This window comes from Monodelphis domestica, chromosome 3 (assembly GCF_027887165.1).
Source record: "Monodelphis domestica isolate mMonDom1 chromosome 3, mMonDom1.pri, whole genome shotgun sequence".
NCBI classification, from domain to species: Eukaryota; Metazoa; Chordata; class Mammalia; order Didelphimorphia; family Didelphidae; genus Monodelphis; species Monodelphis domestica.
The window spans coordinates 501,654,254-501,675,981 of NC_077229.1; the positions used below are offsets into that span (position 1 = coordinate 501,654,254).

At 35.4% G+C, this 21,728-nt stretch overlaps 1 protein-coding gene across 2 annotated transcripts in view; it reads left to right on the top strand.

The window, feature by feature from the left end:
• SREK1IP1 (SREK1 interacting protein 1) overlaps window positions 1-20,728 on the top strand; it is a 51,913-nt gene extending 31,185 nt beyond the window's left edge. For both annotated transcript variants that reach the window (XM_056824864.1, XM_056824865.1), the window contains 2 exons: window positions 7,740-7,818; window positions 14,965-20,728. In XM_056824864.1, coding sequence (XP_056680842.1) covers window positions 7,740-7,818; window positions 14,965-15,157 — 272 coding nt within the window. In that variant the 3' untranslated portion in view covers window positions 15,158-20,728. The remainder of the gene's footprint in view (window positions 1-7,739; window positions 7,819-14,964) is intronic.
• The last annotated feature ends 1,000 nt before the right edge of the window (window positions 20,729-21,728 follow it).

Here is a 21,728-nt window from a genome sequence, read left to right on the forward strand (position 1 = left end):
GTTCTGTAGGTGTATGGGTCAATAACTGATGATGCTTTATTTAATCCTCGTGTTTAGATTCATATCCATGAATATTTTTCAAATCCTTCACTATTCTCCCATCTTTCTGTAATGAAAATTAATCCCACAACTCAAAATCATGTTGCCCCTACCCTGGGCTTCCTCTGTGTGTATTTGGTCTGGTCTAGATGCTTTGCCCATCTTTATTTCCTTTAATAACGTTTTAATAACATATATCAGGGACTATGATGGTAGCCTATGTGGGTATCTCGATTATTACTGATGTAGGAAATAACTTATTATAGTCCTCTTGACAGATCTATTCCATTGTTTCATTTGCTGCCCTTCTAGTTTCATCCATAAAAATTCAAAAGGATAACCCAGCTTCATTGCCATTCTTGCCATGCTTTTTAAAATCTTATTTTTCCTATTGCTTACTACTTGTTGTTTTATGACGTAGTTATATTAGACAATCCTCCTGTAAGATTTTTATAATCAAGTTTGTGTTTGAACTGAATGTTGTCCTTGACTACCTAATCTTTCGTTGGCAAGAAGATGTGGTTTGCTAAGGTAGTTTGTAGACTATATTTTTTTTTCCTTAGTTACAGTTGCTTTACCTTACTAAAGTGTCCATGGAAAATGGTGATTGTGAGTGATTATAAATGCCAAAATCTATTCCTCTGTCTGTTTCATGTTTTTCAGCATCAACCAGTCAACAAACACCTGTTAAATACCTACTAGGTGCCAGGCACTGTGTTACATGCTGTGGATACTAAATTCAAAGAGTGAAACGACTGCTACTATCAAGGAGTTTATAGATGAGATGGAGCTATTTAAATGATCATATCATATCTTCTCATTTAATTTTTTCTAATTTTGTATTTTTATTCTTTCCTTTAACAGTTAAATGGTTTAATCTTGTATACCATAATCTCTAAACCTTTGTCCTCTTTTGTTTCTTACTCTCAAATCATGTTTTCCAACAAATTTTTCTCCCCCATGATCACCTTGTATTGAAGTCAGCAGATATTAAAGTAACATTGAATCAATTTGGAAAATTCTTCACAGCATTACTTGACATCCTTATCCTCTTTTTAACAGATACTTGTATATTATTCATATATAGTTTTATTTTATAATACTCCCCTTCGGGTACTCTGCACTTCAGTTATATTGGACTGCTAGCTGTTTGCTCTACACACCATTACGTATTCCATTGTGGTGCCCTTGTCCCATTTCCAAAATGCACTGCTTCCTCATCTTCATCCCTTGGAATCCATATCTTCCTTCAAGATGCAGTTCAAGGCAAAATAACCGGGTGTCTCATTAAATGAGTTTTCTTGTTGCTCATGTACTTATGATAAAAAAAATCTCTTCCAACTTTCTTATTTGTTTCTCTAGGATTCAATTACCTTGATCAAGTCACTTGAACTCCAGGGACCTCAGTTTTCTCCTTGTGAATGAGGGAATTGAATTGGATAGTATCTGTGGTCCCTTCCAGCTCTAAGATTATGATCTATTGCTTGTGAGCCATCCTTCCATTTATCTGTCATTTCTTTTTGTTTTCTGCTTTAATTTATAACAAGAATATTAATATTAATATTATTCAATTCTTCTAGCAATATGTCCAGTCACTTGCAAGGACCTTTTTTTTCATTTAAGTTAATATTTATAGACCATCTAAAATCTATATGATGCTTAACATTTTTGCCACCTTTCCTTCCATCTTCCCCAAGAGAGTCATAGCTGAAGAGTTTATCACCTATTAGCCAGCTTCCTTAGCTCAACTGTTTCTCAGAAAGCAGACCTACTTTGTTGCTAGAATGATCGAAAACATGATAAAGCCTTCTATAATTTGTGTAATTAGAATACTAAACAAACAAGTGAACAAATATTAAATACCTACTATGTGTAAGATATTGTTCTAGGTGCTAGAGATGCAAAAATAGTTTAGGTTCAAGGTATTTATAGACCACTAATAGGTAACTTTTAAAAAGAGCCATAACAGAAGAAAGGTATTCCACAAAGATATTCAGTGAAGATAAGACATTGATTAAGGTGAATAAAGCTAACGGGTGTTTAGTCAGTCATACTATTCTTCCACTTCACTTCTCTGTGAAGCCACAGAGAAAGGGAACTGGAACTCCTCATATAGCCCTTTGTACTTGGGCAACCAGCAAGCTACATCAACAGCCCAAATGACCCTCCTTAGCCAGTCAAGTGTCAAGGAGAATTTCAGGACCTCTTAAGGAAAAGAACTACCCAGACTTGCACTGACTAGATAAAGTCTTAAAAAATAGCTTGGTATACATGGCAGAGCCCTAGAAATATTGCTTCTATTACAGGTATTAACTTGATTCTCTACTCGGTAGAAAAGGAATCTTAAAATGGGATTTTAAATTTTGATTCTAAGCAAAAATTAGAAAAACCTATTATAGACACCTGAGAAAGCCAAGAGGTTTGTGTGTTAGGAAGTTGTGTCAGAAAATATTATAAGTTAAGAAGAAATAATTAGGATATAGCTATACAGTATGATAGGAATTTTAAAGTGAAATTTGTGGCTTTGGGGTTTATTTATATTTCTTTCTCCAAGAGTAAAAAAAAAATGGCTGTAATAGAATATATTACATTGAGTAAAAATAATCTCCATTGTGCAGCTTAGAAAAATATTTTCCATCTTTTTGTTGGGTTAGTGAAAATTGAAAGGAGGTTAGCTGAGGATAAGCATATAAAAGTTTGCTTATCCAAAGTATTCTTTAAAATATCTTACCTTATAAGTTGGAAGTCTAAGACAGTCTACTCATAGTTTTTAGAGAAGACCATACAAACAAAATCACAGTTCTGATTTGCTAAACTAAAACATCTCAAAACTCTCAGGCCCAAAAGGTCAACATTCCCACTCTTTTCTGTCCATGATCTCATTTTAAATTTTATTTAATTATAGTATAAGGATGGGATGACTGATTAATCAACCTACCCAACTTAAATTAAATTGATAAGATGTAGTCAATTCTATTATCAAACCAATTTAAACCTAAATTTTCCTCAACTGCAAGGTTAGGGTCAACTAAAGATAAATATAAAGTAAAGTAAGACCTGCCTAAATGTTAGGAATTTTCCTACCTGGGTTCTCAGAATAATTATGATTGAACTCATAACCTTCATCCGAAGTAATGTTCCCAAATCTGAAGAAGGAATCACATGGTTGAACTTACGCTATTTATTGTAACATAGTGTTGATAGGATATTAGAGCCCAAAGGGATCTCAGAGATCATCTAAACAACCCCTTTATTTTACATATAAAAATATTGGGGTCAAGAGTTTAAGTGGCTTGTCCAATGTCACACAGTTTATGGCAGAATTAGCAATAGAGCCCCCAGTCTTTTGATTTGTAAATTGTCTATGACAATATGCTGTCTCCTTAGCCATCTCACATGATCAAACCAGTATATAAATATTAATGCCAGTTAAAACATTTATTAATCCCCTTCTGTACACAAGTCACTGTACTAGGTGCTTCAGGTATAAAGACAAAAATAAAACTATCCATCTTTTAAATGAGTTGGAAGAGAAGAGATACAAGCTAAAAGAGGATAAGTATATTTCCAAGATATTTAGAGGAGGGAAAGAGAGCTAGTAACTGGAAAGAATCAGGAGATTTGACAAAGGAAGTGTGCTTGAGTTAAGCCTTGAGAGAAAATAAGGATACTAAAAAGCAACTATAAAGAGGAAATACATTCCAGACTTTGAGGATGGCTTGTATAAATTCAGCTTGACATTTGATGAAATGTCAAGTTCAGGAAATTGTTCCAGTTTGGCTGGATAGCATCTCTGGAGGGAAATAATGTGAAATAAGAATGGAAAGATAAATTGCAGCCAGAAAGGGTCTTAAATACTAAGCTGGAGAATTTGTATAGACTCTTGTGGTGACAAAGAGCCACAAATGTACTATACTATAAATGCCATATGGACCAAGATCATATTTCTTCTAAATATTATATGTCCCCAGCCCACCTCAGTGTCCTGTTCCTAGCTAGGTATGTGATAAATGTTTGTTGAATGAATGAACATAGCTCCTAACTTGTAATAGTTTTGATTAAGTATTTATCCTGACAAACATAATCAATAAATAAGTATTTAGGATGCACCAACTCTGTGCTTAGACACTTTTATGCACAGATATAAATGAAAAAGGTCCTGCCCCCAGTAAGCTTGCATTATCTCAAACAATATGTACACATATAAGACTTAAAAATATATACAAAGTAACTACATTTTATTTGGAGGGGCCACTGGCAATGGAGAAATCAGTTAAGAAATAATTTAAAAAGTAGTACTTGAGCTAAATTTGGGGAGAATCTAGCGTCTCTGAGATGGTGGTTATGAAAGAATGCTTCCTAGGCATGAGGGACTGACTACCTCTACAAAGTCACAGAATGGAGGACTGCTGTATTTGAGGGTACAGCAAGTAAGCCATTGTGGCTAAAGTGTAGAATGTTTGAAGTGGGAGAGTGCTATGTAATAAACCTGGAAATGTAGACTGGATTGAGGTGATGAAGATCTTTAAATGCTAAACGGAGAAGGTTCTATTTGATCCTTGGAGAAGCAGGGAGCCCTTGAATGACATGATCAGACCTGGGTTTTAGGAACATCACTGGAAACCACATGGAATATGGCAGAGATAAGACTAAGGCAAAGAGGCCAAGTAAAAGTTGTTGAAATGGTCCTGAAAAGAGGTGATGAGAGCCTAAACTGGGGTGGTAGTTATGTGAGTAGAAAGAAGGGACAAGTATGAAAGATGGTGTGACAAGATAAGTCAAAGATAACTCTAAGGGAAACAGTATGGATAATTGCAAGGATGGTGGCCTGAGCAGGATTAGAGAAATTTGGAAGAAGGAAGGGCTCTGAGGTATAACAGTGAATTCTGTTATGGACATATTTATTTAATTTGAGATTTCTCTGAGCCATCGGTTTTAAAAGTCCAGTAGAACACACTCTGTGCAAATGTGAGCACACTAATACAGAACTGTAATAATGAAAGTAAACTTATTAAGTGTAATGGTAATTAAAATATTGTGGTCACCCTTGTAAAATCAACTCTCAAGTCAGGAGTAATTTTAATAGAAATAGACATATAGGAAAAAGGAAATGTGGGGAAAGGGACAGAAAATATCACCTCTCTAAAAAATACCCGAAGCTGAAATACAAAGCCTGCCAAGGCTCTTACGTCCACCCCACACCTTTTATCCTCTCTGCCCCTACATCCCACACAAAAATGGGATGCAGAGTAGGATAAACTCAGGGACTGGTTTCTATCTACATAGAATTAAAGTTGAAGAAAGAGAATAGGGTTGGATATAGAAATCCAGAGTCATCCTCGTAGAGATGATAATTAAGACCAAGGGAGCTAATGAGGACATCAAGAAAGAGTGTAAAGAAAGAAAAGAAAGTACAGGACCAAACTGTGGGGTACACCTATAGTTAAAGGTAGGACATGGATAATCATTGAATAAAGGAGGCTGAAGAGTGCTCAGATAGGAAGAAGGAGAGAAAAACGGGTCACAAAGAGAGAACAAAGTGTCCAGGAGAAGAGGTTGATAGAGTGTCAAGACCTGAAGAAAAATCACAAATGGGGACTGAGAAAAAGTGTTGGATATAATAAGTAAAAGATCATTGGTAACTTGTGAGAGATTTATGCCATTTGAGTTTGAATAGCCTGAAAGGGTGTTGAGTCAAGTGAGGGCTTAGAATTAAGTAGATAAAAGGAGTACAAAGGACTGGGAGATCAGTTATGTAACCTGAATATCCAGATTATTCAAAATACTAGAGATGAACGACCATTGTTCATTTTAAACATCACATTAGTTCTGCCCCACTTCACCAATGGAATAGAAAAATAATCACTTAGGTAGTAGTGAAAACTGTGACTTTTGTGCTGATAATTAGTGAATTATTGTTCCCTCTGTAGTTCTTAACCACTTCCCTTATACATCTCTTTATTTTTTTTCCTTTTTCTCTTTCTCCCATCCCATTATGCTCAACCACACATTTTTATTTTTTCCCCTTTAATTCCCCCCCTCAGGACTTTATCTTTTCATTGGAACTTTTAGCCCTGCAAAAACCCAAGCCAAAGAGGTTTATCCACTCCAAATTCAAGAACAAAAAAATCATGGAGATGATACTTTATGGAACTACGGAACATTTTCTGCCTTAATACTATATATGTCTTCAGTCTATCCTTATTTATTTTTTCATCATACTCTTTTTAAAAAAAGCTTTTTTTTCCTCCTACATATTTAGCGCAATTTTGTCTTAGGAACATTCAGAGCTATAGCTAGCACAATGCCGGCAAGATTAATAAGAGATGAGATTAGGAGGGCAAGTCTAGGGGCAGTTCTTCCTTAGCAGCTTCTTTCATTCAGTGAATCTTAGCTCAAGGTTACCCAGGTTCAGAACCAAGGTTAATAACTCTCTACTCTCACTTATGTCCCCATATCCAATCAGCAGGTACCAGGTCCTTTCGTTTCTATCTCCTCAAGATTTCTCACATCCATTCCCCCTTCTCTACTCATGCCACAGTCATCTCAGTCTAGGCCCTTATCACCTCTTGCCTGGACTATTATAGCAACAGCTTCCTAATTCATCTCTAAATCCAGTCTCTCTCTTCTTCAGTCCATTCTCTACTCAGCTGCCAAACTTATAGCCTTTATTTATTTTTAATCCTTACCTTCCATCTTAGAATCAATATTGTGTATTGTGTAATAGCATGTATTTCTCCTTATTACTTGAAGAGTGTAATTTCCTCAAAAGCAACAACTATCCTTCTGTATGCATTTTTATTCACAGTCCTAGACTAGCTTGAGGCACTCACAGAAACATCTACATCGCATCATTCTTCCTTATCCCAACAGCACCTTAAGATGCCAAGTATTATTTTGCCTCCAGACCATATTGTACCTGTCCCTTTCCTCCACTCACATGCAGCATACTTTGGGGTTGATCATCACTGCTCACCTGGACTGCTACAGTGTCCTAATTAGTCTCATTGACTCAATTCTCTCCCCTCCATTCCTTTCTCCACATTACTGCCAAAGTGATATTACTTAGGTCCAGCCATGTTGCCCCCCTCCCTATAAACTCCAGGGGCTCCCTATTTTCTCAAAATCAAATGCTTACTTCCTTTTGGTAGTATTTAAACCTTTTCACAACCTGTCACTAGGCTCCCCTTCAAATGGCCTTTGTTTCAGCCTCACTGGCCTTGATATTACACCCCTTGTCTATGTGCTTTTGTACATTCTGCCACACACACACACACACTCCATCTACTGTTTAGCATCTCTAGTTTTCTTGGAAACTTAGTTCCAGTGTTTCCTTCTTCATGATACCATTACTAATACTGCTAATACCATCCTCCCCCAAATTACCTCACATTTACTTTGCATAAACTTCTATGTGCATATGTTGTTTCCCCTTAGAGAAGATGTAAACTCCTTAAGGGCAAGGACTATTTGATTTTTATCTTTGTATCCCTAGTCTAGCACAGTGCCTGGCACATAGAAGCCTAATAATACTTCTTGTTTGAATTCTGAATAATTTCCAATGTCTTTCTCTTTATTTAAAAGGTCTTACAAACAACTTTATTTTCTTCCACTTTTTTCTCTACCAGCTACAAAAATCCTCTTCTTTTAAAATATTATTAATATGCCTTAAATTAACCTGACCTTTTTTATTTCCACAGATACAAATGAGGAAGAAGATAAAAAAAAACAAAAAAGGAAAAGCAAAGAGAAAATTAAATTGAAAAAGAAAAGGAAAAGGTAACCTTAAAAATAGAACAGATGAATAAGATTTTTCTGAAATTTATCTGAAAGTTCTACATTTATTTTTTTTAAGTGGATTTTCCAGATAGAATTCTTACTAGTAGCCATTGGAATAAGGTTGGTAGTTGCACTCTTCTGAATTATTAGCATCAATTGCTCACAAAACCAAACAGATGAATTGTTAAAGAGAGAGTTCAAGAATCAAAAATATAACATTTCTTTCTTTCTTTTTTCATTTGGTAACTAAAGACTGACACTTGGCAGAATTGTTGGTGGTAGTGACCTTTTAAATTTTCTTAAATTGGTCTCTCTCCAGTTATACTCTAGAGCTACCTAAAATTCAAAACATTACATAGACCTTTCTGATCATTTTTTCTTCCATTTAGATAAATGTCAGACTATATATCTGCATCTTCAAAATGCCATTGTCTTGAAAGAGGTCATTAATTTACTAAGACTGTGATATATCCCTCATGTGCTCCAATAGTATTCTAAAAACCCCATGTCCTTCAAGATCCTTATGTGGATCTTGGTCTTTTAATAGTATATAAAATTTACATTTAAATAAGTGATATATCATTAAGGATCCATGTTTCAGTCTTCTTCCCTTCCCCTCCTAAAAGAAAAAAAAAAGACAATGGTAGTGGAGCTAGTGATTTATCTACTATGAAACACTGATATGGGAATTCATACATAGCATCTTGTAAAAATTAAAATTATATCTTAATAATAACAATATTATATTTTAAGAGGTTTATTAAAGATCCTAAATCAAGGAATAAAGAGGATACAAAATAAAGACCACGTGCCCATGGCTGATTAGCCATTTCAAAATCCCCACGCTTAGCCTACCACTGCCACCATGTTTGCTGCATCATGCCAAAGAGAGAGGCGGGACTCTCCCGGTCCTCACATTATATCCTCTGTCTACAGTAGGAAGTCAGTGGGGTCCCAGAAAATGTAGTTCTTTTTTAAGGGAAACAGATTTTCAATTATGCAATCTTCTTAGAGTAACAGACTTAGAACTGAAAGGGACCTTAAGATCATTTTGTCCAGTCCCTCATTTTATATTTGAGAAACTTGAAACCCAAAGAGCTAATGGCTTGCCCAGGGTCATAAAAGTAGCAGACTCAGAGTTGCTCTCCACTTACTCTGAATCTAGTACCTTTTCTATAGAGTGAACTTCTTCTTGGAATTCATATAAAAACAAGCCAAGAATTACATAGATTTTGGAAAGGTTATTTTATGCTTAAATATATAATCACAATAATGAAGTAATGTCAGTAAGCCTCTATTAAGCATTTCCTTATGTCAAACATGGTGCTAAGTGCTGGGGATGCAAGGAAAGATAAACAGTTCTTGGTCTCAAGGAGCCACAGTCTAATGAGGGAGATAGTGGGCAAATTATCCCAACAAGCTACAATGCAGGATAAATTGGAAGCAATTAAAAGCATGAACGTACTAGCATAAAGGGGATCAGAAAATGTTTCTGGTAGAAGATGGGGTTTTATCTGTGACTTGAAGGAAGTCAGTGAAGTCAATGGCAGAGAAGAGAGAGCATTCCAGACATGAGTACTAGCCTAGAGCATGGAGATGGAGTGGCTATCCTATAAGGAACAATAAGGAGGCCAGTGTCATTGGATGGCAAAGAACTTAGGAGGGAGGGGAGAAGGGAGGAGAGCTGTATAAGATAAAAAAGATTGAAAAGTTAGAAGTAGTCAGGTTGTAAAGGGTTTTGAATGCAAAACAAGGTTGTAAAGGGTTTTGAATGCAAAACAAGATTTTATATGTAAACTTAACCGATAATTAGAGAAAGGATTGGAGTTGAAGAGAGAAACTTGAGGCAAGGAGAACAAACAGCAAGCAATAATCTAGGCATGACGTTATGAAGGCCTGCATCAAAGTGGAAGTAGTGTCAGAGGGAAGAAGGGAGCATATGCAAGAGATATTAGCAAGATGGAAATAATAGGACTTGACAGTGGTCATTAGATATGGGGAGGGGAGTAGTGAGATAGTGAGGAATTAAGGAGCACAACTAGGTTGCAAGCCTTGGTTATTGGGATCATGGTAGTATTCTCAAAAGAAATCAGGAAGTTTGGAAATAGAAGAGATTTGGGGTAGAGAAAATAACAAGTTCAGTTTTGGATTTGATGAGTTTAAGATAGCTTCAGAACATCCACATAAAGATGTAATAGGCAGTTAGAGATGTGGAGTTTGGATAAGCATTAGGGTTGTGAATCTTAAAACTGCTCAGACTCTACTTCAGAAGATTAGATTAAGCTATTCCCCATTTTTAACAATGGAGGTACTTGGTCAGGAATGTATTGAGAACTTTTAAAATTACTCCACCCTACTCAGACAGGGGAAGACTTATCTTCCCCTGCCTTAGGGGAAGATAAAGTTGCAAACTCCTGACTGAACAATGAAAAATTCCTAACTCATACTTATAGTAAAGCTGGAACCTTAAGCTAGGTCTATTTTTAGATCTAATACAAAAAGGTGCTAAATACCTATAAAGGTTAAATTAGTACCTAAAAGATCAAGCAGCTTACAAAAGGCAAGCTTAACAAAAGAGGTGTGAAGTACTCAGAGGATTTTATCTAACCAGAGAAGGTGAGAACAAAAGAAGAGGAGAACTAAGAATGGGCAGTCCTGGGGAAAACTGTCTACTGTGATTGGTAGATGTGAAAATTTAGGGGAGGTGGCATAAGAGAAAATGTCTTTAAAAGGAGAAGGATAGAACTCAGTTGGGGAGTTCAGGAGTTCAGTGGAGGACTGGAGCTTGCTTGAGACTGACTAGCTCTCCCTTAGGCTATGGCCTAGGCCCTTTCTACTATTTTCTCTTTCCCTCTCTCCTTCCCTTAATGCCTTCATTTGTATTAATTAAAATCTCCATAAAACCCAGCTGACTTGGATATTTTCATATTTGGGAATTTTCCCATGGCGACCACTTAATTTTAGATTTTAAATCAAGACACTAAAAATTATCTTACAGTTTGGCCGAAACCTTTACAGTTTTGGCAATTCACAGTCTTGGCAAACCACATTTTCACGGTTACAGGGTTGGATAAGTAACTCTGAGAATCATCAGCATGGAGATGATAACTGCAACTATGGGAGCTGATGAAATCAAGTAAAAATAAACAAGTGAAATAATATAGAGTGAGAAGAGAAGGACAAGGAGTAACCTGAAAAAAGATTCAGCAAAGGAAATTGAAAAAGAGTAGCCAGATAGGCAGGAGGAGAACAGGTTAAAGTAGTATCACAGAAGCCTTTAGAGTGATGCATCTGCTTCTGAACTAAAAAAAAAAAATGTATTTGCAAAATGACTTACAAGTTGTAATGAAATTTTACACTCTTTGGTAAGAAAGGAGCCAATGAAAGATATGATATGATATCTTTGCAAAGAATGAACATTATTTAGTAACTTGAGAGTTAATGGAAAGGCAGTAATCAAAAGTAAATGAATTAAAACCATATGCATGGTTGGGATCTGAGTGAGCATTGATAGAAAGAGAAGAGCTGAGGGCAGAGGACAGAATCTGGGAGCAATCACTGTTCAGAGGCAGAGAAAGGAATAAAAGTTGGAGATAAAAAGCAGTCAAAGGCATTAGAAGAACTAGTATAATATACTATCATAGAGTAGGCAATTAGGGTCAAAAGCTGCAAACATTTAGGAGAGTGAGAAACAAGAAAATATTGGTTATTTAGGAGGAGCATAACCAGATGGGAAAGTAGAGAGATTTATGAAGAGAAGAATAAGTGATGGTAAAAATAGTAATAATAGAAGAAAATGATCTATGTCTTTAACGAATAATGCTTGGAAATGATCAAATAAAATATATTAAAAAAAATAGTAATAATAGGACACAGAAGTAGTAATATAGTAGAGACCTGAAAATGTTTTAAAGGAGAGGAGAAGGAACTAGTAGAACATAATTAGAGATCTGGCCTCAGACATGACCAACTGTGTGACCCTGGGCAAATCACTTAACCCCATTGCCTTAGCCCTTACCACTCTTCTGCCTTGGAACCAGTACACAGTATTGATTCTAAGGTGAAAGGTAAGGGTTAAAAAAAAAAGTAAGGGAACAAGGTCCCAGAGGAGAGATGTAAAGAGATGAGATTTAGAGCACCTGTGGTCCAAATCTGACCTTTTATGATTTTGCTTTTTCTTAATTGCAACAGAGGCAGTATAAAGCAAGTGAGAATGGCAAACTTTATCCTCAACAGAGATGTCAAACTGCCGCAGAATTTCCCAGTGCAGCAAGAATCAAATTGAAATATAATTGGGAAATACTTAACAAAACTAATAAAAATACTATATAGGTTATGTTAAATTGTGGTTTTCTAAGTCAGAATGTAGCCAGCAAGGATCCTTTCCTCTTTGAGTTTGATACCACTAAGATTTGTCCATCTCTGTTCAGCCTAAACAGTTAAAACAGAGAGGCTAGAACTTGTTCACTGTTGATTAGAGAATAGCATTTTCTTTACATATCTAGGTTTTGTCTTAAGTATTTTAAGAGTGATTTTGGATTTGGGGTTGTTTCTTGTTTGAATAGTTTTCCTACTTCAAGTTTTCAATTTTTGTACCATGTTTTGGTATATAATTCATTAACTTACTGATTTGTGTGTGTGTGTATCGGTTTTGTTGCAGTCTTGCCTCATGTTATTTAAGAGTTAAGGATAAGTAACATGTTGCACAGATTGATATATAATTCTGAAGGCTAGGATTTGATATAAATATATGAAGTTTAGGAAAATTGCTGTGATTTGTATTATTTTCTGCCAACTTGAAAATATTGGTAAACAGAAAAAATAAAGTAAGGGGTTACATAGCCTGGTTTCATAAAAACAGAAGGCAGTTCTGGCTTTACGTTAAATTGACTGATTCGCAGACCTACAAAAAGTGATTTTTTTTATGTAATGTGAATTTGCCTGCAGATGGGGGGGAGGGGTAGTGTCAGGAAGGAGCCACATGCCTGTGGAGGAAGGCAGCAAGCATAGGGTTCAAGAACATGTGGTAACTGAGGAGGATACATGGAGGGGCCACGGCAGCCATGTGGGGGACAGGCGGCATGAGGGAACCTGGGACAGACACATTGTACCTGAGAATGATGGCGGAGAAACATTCAGAGGCCAGACACTGATGGGTGGGAGGAGCAGAGCAAAGGTTTCAGCACTGGCGATCCCAAGCCGAGGTGGTCGTGGTGGTGGCAATTTCCCTGTACCGCTGTTCTGTTTTTACTTAAATGTTCTGGTTTTCCTGGTTTTTGGTGGTGGTGGTGGTGGTTTTGGCGGAAGGCTCTGATAGAGAATCAAGGAACAGAAGTGGAAAGAGAGAGAGCACCCAGTACTATGCAGGAAAGCTTTTTGGAATGCAGATGTCTTTCAGAATCTTTTTACCTAAGGTTGAATTTTCATAACATGAATTTATGTAAAGTGAGAAATGTCTCCATAGAACATTTAATTAGGTAATGAAAATTGAATTGGAATATGCTTAAAAGAAGGTAGCAATAACAATAGTTACAGGTTTTCCTGGTGACTTACAGTTATATAACACTTTGGTCCTATTTTAATTTCAATACCAGACTTTTCTCCTGCAGAGATTGCCAATCACATTGAATTACAAAAGTATTTTTTTAAATAGGGACAGGTAAGCTTAAGTGTAAGTTGACTATATCAAATGTTTAATATGTATATCACAAAACTCATTTTTGTCTTCCTGTGAAAAATAAGCAAGACTTTCAGTTTTTTAATTTTTTGACATTTTCTGTGCAGTCTATTTTAGGCTACTTTTTTATTTCTCTGGACAATACCTTGAGCAATATTACATTCTTGGTTACGTTACCAACTTAAAATTCATCATTCTAAAGTTAATTGAAACTATTGCTCTAGTATTATGCTGTCGCATGTCATATTGCCATATTGCATTATTATGTTTTATATTTGTTGCATTTTGGTGAAATTTCTAAAAGGTAGTTGTTATAATGTATATGTATATGAACAATTCAGAACCATATTTTTCTCAATTAAAATGTGGGATCTTTCAATTTTTTTTCTTGAATGATTCAGTACTTACATAGTATACTTTTCTAAGGCATGCATAAAATCCATATAGATCATATTAAGAAAATAAAATTTTTATGGTACATAAAATCCCCAAAAGCAGCAAGTTAAATGAATTTGGTTATTATCTGGTTGATAAAGTGATTAAAAGTATATTTTTTGTATAAAATGGTTTTCTTTCAAACTTGTTGATGGTCAATTTAAAAAAAAATGAACTATGTAATAGCTAAAAAAAAAAATTCTACATCACCTTAGGCCAAAGAAATTCATACTTTTATTTAACTTTAAGGGCATTTAAAATTACTTTTTTCTGTTTGTTTTCATTTTTGATCCACCTTTATTAATGTAAAATTATATTTGTTTATATAATTTTGTTATTCTGCTATTCTCTTAAGGGAGACATAATAGTGTAGTAGGGCATCATACTCAAATCAAAAACAAACCTGAGTGCCAAGTTTTGCCTGCATCTCACACATAGTGGTTGTTTGACCCTTAACTCTCAGTGCTTCAGACAACTCTTTGACATCATAAATTGTAGAGGTGTTGAATAGCCTCACTGAAGAGTACCTTAAAGCAGAGTTATGAGACAATACTCCCAAGTGCTCCAGCCCAAAGCAGGTGGATATGTAATTGGGAAATATTTAACAAAATAAATAGAAAAATACAGTCAATCATAGATAAAATTAATATATTATTTTCTAAGTCAATATACATTCACAGGGAACTTTATTTACAGTTCAGGATCCCCTCTTTCTATTTGAGTTTGACGCCAGTGCCTTAAACCAATCCCTATCCCTCTTGCTATCCATACTCTGTCTCTAGGGGAATATCCTAATTTTATAATGACTTTCTTTTTGTGCAGTTGAATTAGATAAATATATAAGGAGCTTTTAAAGTTTTTATCTTATAAGGTTAAAAAAGGAAAATTATAGGTAGTTGACCTCACTTGGTTTCAAATATATTAATCTATTGGAGCCACAACTGACACTTTCTCTAAAATAAGCAAATACAAATTCTTGTTCAAGTTTCTCGGTCAGCCATTGATTTGATAACCTCTATTTATATTACCAATAGGTCTTATTCATCTAGTTCTACTGATGAAGACACTTCAAAGCAAAAGAAACAGAAATCCCAGAAGAAAGAAAAGAAAAGAGAGAAAAAAAGCAAAACAAAAAAGGGAAAACATCACAAAAAGGAGAAGAAGAAGCGAAAAAAGGAAAAACATTCTTCATCTTCTGATAGTTCAGACTCCTCTAGCAGTAACTGAAACATCTGCCCATTCTGCTGACATTTTTTATTTAAGGGATTTAAACTTCCTTCAGTAATTATGCTTTGCATTAAACTCACACTTTCCAGTCAAGCATTCCTCTGTATACAAGGCCAACGCTGCTCTTGACCTGCCCAAGGTTGTCCCTGTAATATACATATATACATATATGTGTACATATATATGTGTGTGTGTGCATATACATATATATATATATATATATATATATATATATATATATATATATATATATATATATATATATATATATATATATCACATAAGCTTTAGGTGTCAGTCTTGTTAGAGGCATATCTCATTAATACTCCCTAAAAGGTTTTTCTTTGCTATTAGCATTGCTTAAGAAATTTATTGTAAAGGGTCTTCACATCAACAGAAAAAGAAGCATCCATACAAAACCAATCCTACCTGACTGAGGGTGCTATTGCCAAGTGTGTCTATCTACTTTCCCAGGGTGCAAATCTAGGAAATGAAATGTTTCCTTGTGAAGCTGATCTATTTACACTCATCATCTTCCCACAAACATTGCAAAATCCAGTAGCCTTATATTCTATTATATAAGTAGTAGCATATTCTTCTTATAGGATCCGGCTTTTTGAATGTTAGACAGGAATAAATAACAGAAGGCAATAAGCCTTGTGGGGTTTGCTTTTTTTTTTTTTTTTAATAAATGGAATGTACAGAAAAGTACTAAATGTAAGATCATTGTTCTAAGTTTTACTCTTATGTGAAACAGTTTTTAGCAATTGCCTAGTATAGGTTCCCCACCCCCGCCTCTAGTAATTCTAGTATTTTCTTCTATTTAAAAAGGAAAAAAAAAACAGCCCATTTTGAGCCTTTATTCCTAGTATTTCTATTCTACTTAAGATTTAAAGATAATATTCTGTTGATCACTATTTATGGTAGTAACAGCTATATTGTTTTGTAATGTGCCACATTGGCATATATAAAGTGATATCTCAGATTTCGATATTTCTATTCTGGGGGAAGATAGAACCTGTATTAGGGTTCATTTTTTTATTACATGGAATGTAAAATTTTATGAAGCTTGTTTCTATTAGAGAAGTGCAGGAATTTTTATAAATTTGAAATTATATACCTCATTTTGTAAAATAATTTTAAATGAAATATTTGGCATTAATTCTTACGCTTTAATAAGTGGCCAATTTGGCCATTGGATAAGGGATTTGATTTTTACTTTGTCTATAAACTTTAGCAGATACATGAAATAATTTTAATTAAGTTGTCTATGAAGAAAGAATGATGAGCTTTTACCCTAACATCTCTTTGGAAAATTAAGAGATATAGTTTTATAAAAAATGTATCCTTATTGGATAGAACCTTACTTTTTTTCAAATATAAGTTATATGGTTTGGCATTCTTAAATAACCTATCATAGATTTTTTTTCTTTAATAATGGTCAGCATTCTTTGTGGTTATAATCAATAAATTAAAGACTTATTATATTATGTCAGCATTTGAAATGCTAGCTTACTGACCTATAGGCAGCCATCTTTAAGTCCTAAGCACATGGCCTAGACACTTCAGTTGAGAGCTTCAGTTTCAGACAAATTCAGTATTGTTCTACTGGAGATGGAGAGATCTGTGTTAGAGTATATGATTGTGCCCTTTTCAGAGACGTTACCTGAGACAGAAGTTACTTTTGACTTTTCTTAGCCTCCCTTTCACATTTGAGGATATTTTTACCTTATAGCCATACCTTGAATTTCCATGATGCCACACATTCCTGGGTTTTCTTTCCAGTTTGGTGGCCCCAGCTTCTCACAGATTACCTTTGCATTGACAGTAAAGCAGCTGTCTAAGGCCATTTCTTGTGCAACTTTCACTCATTCCCAGCCTCTCTCAGAAAGAGATTCAGTTTTTGTTAAATAGTTTAGATAGTTCCTGGAAAAGACTAGTCAAGATCAAAAAAGTAAATTGGAAGCATTACAGCCCAGTTTACCTCCACAACTACTCGACAAAGACCTAGAAAATGCACCAGACTCGAGCCTGATTGGGAAATAAAAGGAAACAACATAGTCATTTTTTTTTCCTAATCCAGGTTCATTTTGAAAGTTCTATGGCATTAGGGTGGGATCTAGCTGGGAAAGCAATGACAGAGGAGTGTGGGGAGTGAAATGGGCTTTAGGACTCCGCACAAGGTCAAGAAGAGAGCCTAGATCCAGCTGTGCAGGGAGTAAGAGCAGATGTCAATTGATAGGTATAGGTAGACCCTAGAGCATTGATGGTGAACCTTTTGGGGACCCTGTGCCATGGCCCCCCTTCTCCCAAACTGCATGCAGTGCCCCTCCCACCCCTGCCTTCTAGGACAGGGCCAAGCTCCACAAGGAGGCTCCAGTTCCCCATACCCTCCCCTTGCCTTTGGGGAATGGGACCAGGTTACCAACCTTGGGTGGACCATGCTCCTCAGAGCTGGCCTCCCCACTTAGGGTGGGAGGGGCATGAACACACAGCTACTCACAACTTTGGAGAGGAAGGGGCACAACATACTGGAGGGAGGCTAGAATGGCCCACCCTCTGCATTCAGAGGTGGGGCTAGGCTCCCAACCAGCCAAGCCAAGGTTCTGTGCACAGAAAGGGTTCTGCATGCCATCTTTGGCATACGTGCCGTAGGTTCACCATCATAGCCCTAGAGCTTGGTCACAGATCCAGTACAGCCTGAGGAGGAAATCTGCCCTTTGGGATGGATAACCAGGGCAAGGAGTAGTCCAAGGCACAAAGCTGTGTTCTCATGGGACTCTGACTGAGGATAGAGCAAGATCTTAGAATCATACCCTACTCCGGGCTGATGCTAGAACAAGATAACTAGTGTAGGATGCTCAAAATAAGGGGGATCCTACAGTTTTGTTATTCTAAACTTAAAGTGTCTTTAAAATTAGCTGTCCGTGATTGTGTCCAGTAGCATTCTGTTGGAGTCCCAACTAAGGGCAAGTTTACTGTTGTGTTATTCAGACCCAAACCTGTATCATTTTGGAAATATTGAAAACTAGTGTCCCTGGGGCCCTTGACGATTACAATTCTCATTGCCAAAAGAATACCAAACAACTAAGCAGAGTCCCAGACATTCTCTCCAAAAGAATTTTATAAATGAAGTGAGCATACTGGATAAAAGAATTGGGAAAGAAATAAGATCTATAAAGGAATAATTTGGAAAAGAAAGCTTAACACAAAAGTTGTAACAATAACAAAAAAAAAGCCAGACTTTAAAAATGAGTATGTGCCAATAGAAGTTAACTCCAGGAGACAACAAATATTAAAGTCAAAAGACTGAAGAAAAAAAAATAGAAGAAATTGTAAGATATATAAAAAAACAATGACCTGGAAAATATCAGCATTTGAACAGCCTCAGAGCCTTGAACATATTTCAAGAACTCATGAGAGAAAATGCCCACTTCTCTTAAAATCAGAGAGCAAAGTGAAAATAGAATTCAAGAATCACTTCCTTTTAAAAAACCCTAACCTGGTGGACACAAGCACCAGAAAAAGGCACGATAGTTAAGATGACACAATTTAGCAGCCAGCACTATATAAGAGAACGATGAATTTGGGATATGATATTCCAAAAGAGCAGAATACTTCATCTCATAACCAAAAGTAGCTAGAAAAACTATAATCCTAGTAAGAGGATATGGAAGGACAGGAATGGACCTTTAAAGAAATGCAGCACTTTGAGCATTCCCAAGAAAATAGCAAAGTTTAAAGGAAACTGAAGTATAAACATGGGAGATAGAAATACAAGATGAATACAAATGTGCACTCATAAGAGACTTAAGGATGAAATGTTGGCATTCTTTTAAGGTGAGAGTATGTAAATGACTGAAACCCTAATATCAGGGTTCATGGAGTCAAGATGGGACATAGTTATTTTGCTATCTGGGTCATTAAAGAAGAAAGGAAAGGGATAGGGAAAAGAATACACTGGGGGGAAGGTTAGGGGGGAAATTGTGTCAGTGTATGCAAGTGGAAGACAAAGTTTGTTCAAGAAAAAGGGTGGAAGTTGGGTGTCATATGAAAGTCACTTTCATCCCAACTGGTCAAAGAAGGGAAGAACACACAAGCTGGATGCAGAAATGCAGTTTACTAGACAGGGAGGCTGGAGGAAAAGTGGGAATAAGGATAGGTATAGCTTTAGTGAATTACTCCTGAGGCTTCTGTTTTTGCAGTTTTACTTATTTTATCAACATAGTTTTTTACCTGATTTCAGACATAAATTCTGATTAAAGTAATTTTCTTCTATAGTAAACCATGACTTTTGAATTAAATACCCATGCAAGAGCCATACAAATTATATTATTTCTACTTTTACAATTCTATTTTAACAACAAGCACCAAAAAGAATCATTTAAGAATGAGCAAATATTATATTCCTACAGAATGATGTGGCAGAAAAATGTATCAGAATGACTGCAAGGAGATCCAGACTCTATTAATAATCTTTATTACTTGGAGAAGTCACTTCATCTTACTGGTCCTCAGTTTCTTTATCAGTCCAATTTAAGAAGTTGGAGTTTACAGTCTTTTCTCTCCCTCAATTATTAACTCATTTAATTAGTATTAAATTATATTAAATTAAATATTAACTCATTTAATGTAATAATAGTAAAAATTAGATGCTATTTCAAATAAGCTACTTCCATTCCAAGAAAATTCTAAAGAATCCACCAATATGACTATCACCAAAATGATATTTTTATCCAAGTAGATATTTTAGTGCCCAACTGGAGAGACACTTCACAAATGTGCCCAAACCCATAGGTACACACACAAATTCACCTACATCTCAATAGAACAAGAGGTATGATCTTTTAAATGGGTAATGCGTTAAGATTAAACTTTTAGGTCATTGACTTGAAAATAAACAAATTTGCTCCTAGAGAAGCAGACCTGACCATACAAACTCTTCCTCTCTTTCTTGCGGGGATCTGCTTATCTGTTAGACATTGTCGCCTACCTAGAAGTCCCATCATCAATTTCTGTGGGCCTAAAAGCGTCAATGACTGGAAACAAGCAAAACAAATACATTTGTACGCTGAATACAAATACAGCCCAAAAATCATTAATAAACATTCGTGTCTTATAATAAAAGATACATGTGAGAAGTTTATCCCCCTAAAAATAGGTATTTTTAAAAATAAAATCACAATATATTTGATTCCAATTTAGAAGAAATCGCCCTCACCAGATATATAAAACTTAATGCCATGTAGAATGTCTTGCTTATTTTTGTTTTCTCCTTTTTACCTTTTTGCCGTCCTTTCTAAGACTTCTGTCTTATTACTGAATAATGAAAATAGGAAGAGACCTAGTTGAGAACCATATAATGACTTAAGCAGATAAAAGCAACAAAGCATTTGATATTCCCCAGGGCCATGTAAAAAATCAGAATTGTACAGTTATGCTTTACTTGACACTGAATTTTTTCCACATCTGCATTCAACATGTCACATTGACTCAAGCTGCTAGATCGATAAGCTTTGTCCCAATAATCAATGTAAAATCTTTATTATATACAAAATAAAACCTTACCATTATCTTAAGTAACCCATTCCTCTACACCAGTATTCATCAGCGGTAATATCTAGGTGCAAATGTTAAGATAACCAATTTTCTGGATTTTTATCCTAAAAGCTTAATCAATTTAAAAGGTTTCCACAGCTGCTTTGTAAATGACTGCCATAATTTTTCACCCTTCCCTAAAACGAATACCAAGTTCTTAGGATTCTATGAAAAAAATGTCATTCAGCCCATGGAAATTTTTCTGTTTTCATACTTTAATGTACTATTAAAAAGCAATTGTGGGGGACAGTTGGGTGCTCAGTGGAGGTCCTAGGTTCAAATCTGACCTCAGATACTTCCCAGCTGTGTGACCCTGGGCAAGTCACTTAACCCCCATTGCCTAGCCCTTAGCCTTCTTCTGCTTTGGAACCATAAGAAATAAAAAAGCAATTGTGACTTTTAATCTAAACAAATGTGAATTCTTTCTTTGAACTTGACAAATAATTCAGGGCATTTATTTGAACTATAAATTTAAGTCATGAGCTATTGCAATAATAGCCTATAACATATCCTCAGGTTTTTACTAAGAATTTTTTGGCAAAGCCTAATTATAATAATAATAATGGAATTTGCCTTGCAGAGTAGTGAATTTTCTTTTGTAAACCACATCCTCATAAAGAGGTCAAAATATATGTTTCCCTCTTTTAAGGGAATAAGCATTCTCAAGTAAAGTTTGCTATAAATTCAATCATTTTAGCCCATTTATTTCAACCAATAAATTTATAATCACAATACAGAAACAAATTTTGAAATCCCACAATTAAGGAAAAATAGATTACATTATGATAATACTTTTATTAATAATATTCCAAATATTAACTTACTGTACTAAAAACAAATCACAAAGTAGAAATATTATACTAACATGTTCTGTTACCAAAAAGGAGGTTTACAGAATCCTTCGATGAGAAGCAGTGGAAATCATTTATTGTACCAAATTAGGGTTGTAGAACCAGCTCAAGAAGGTATTCAG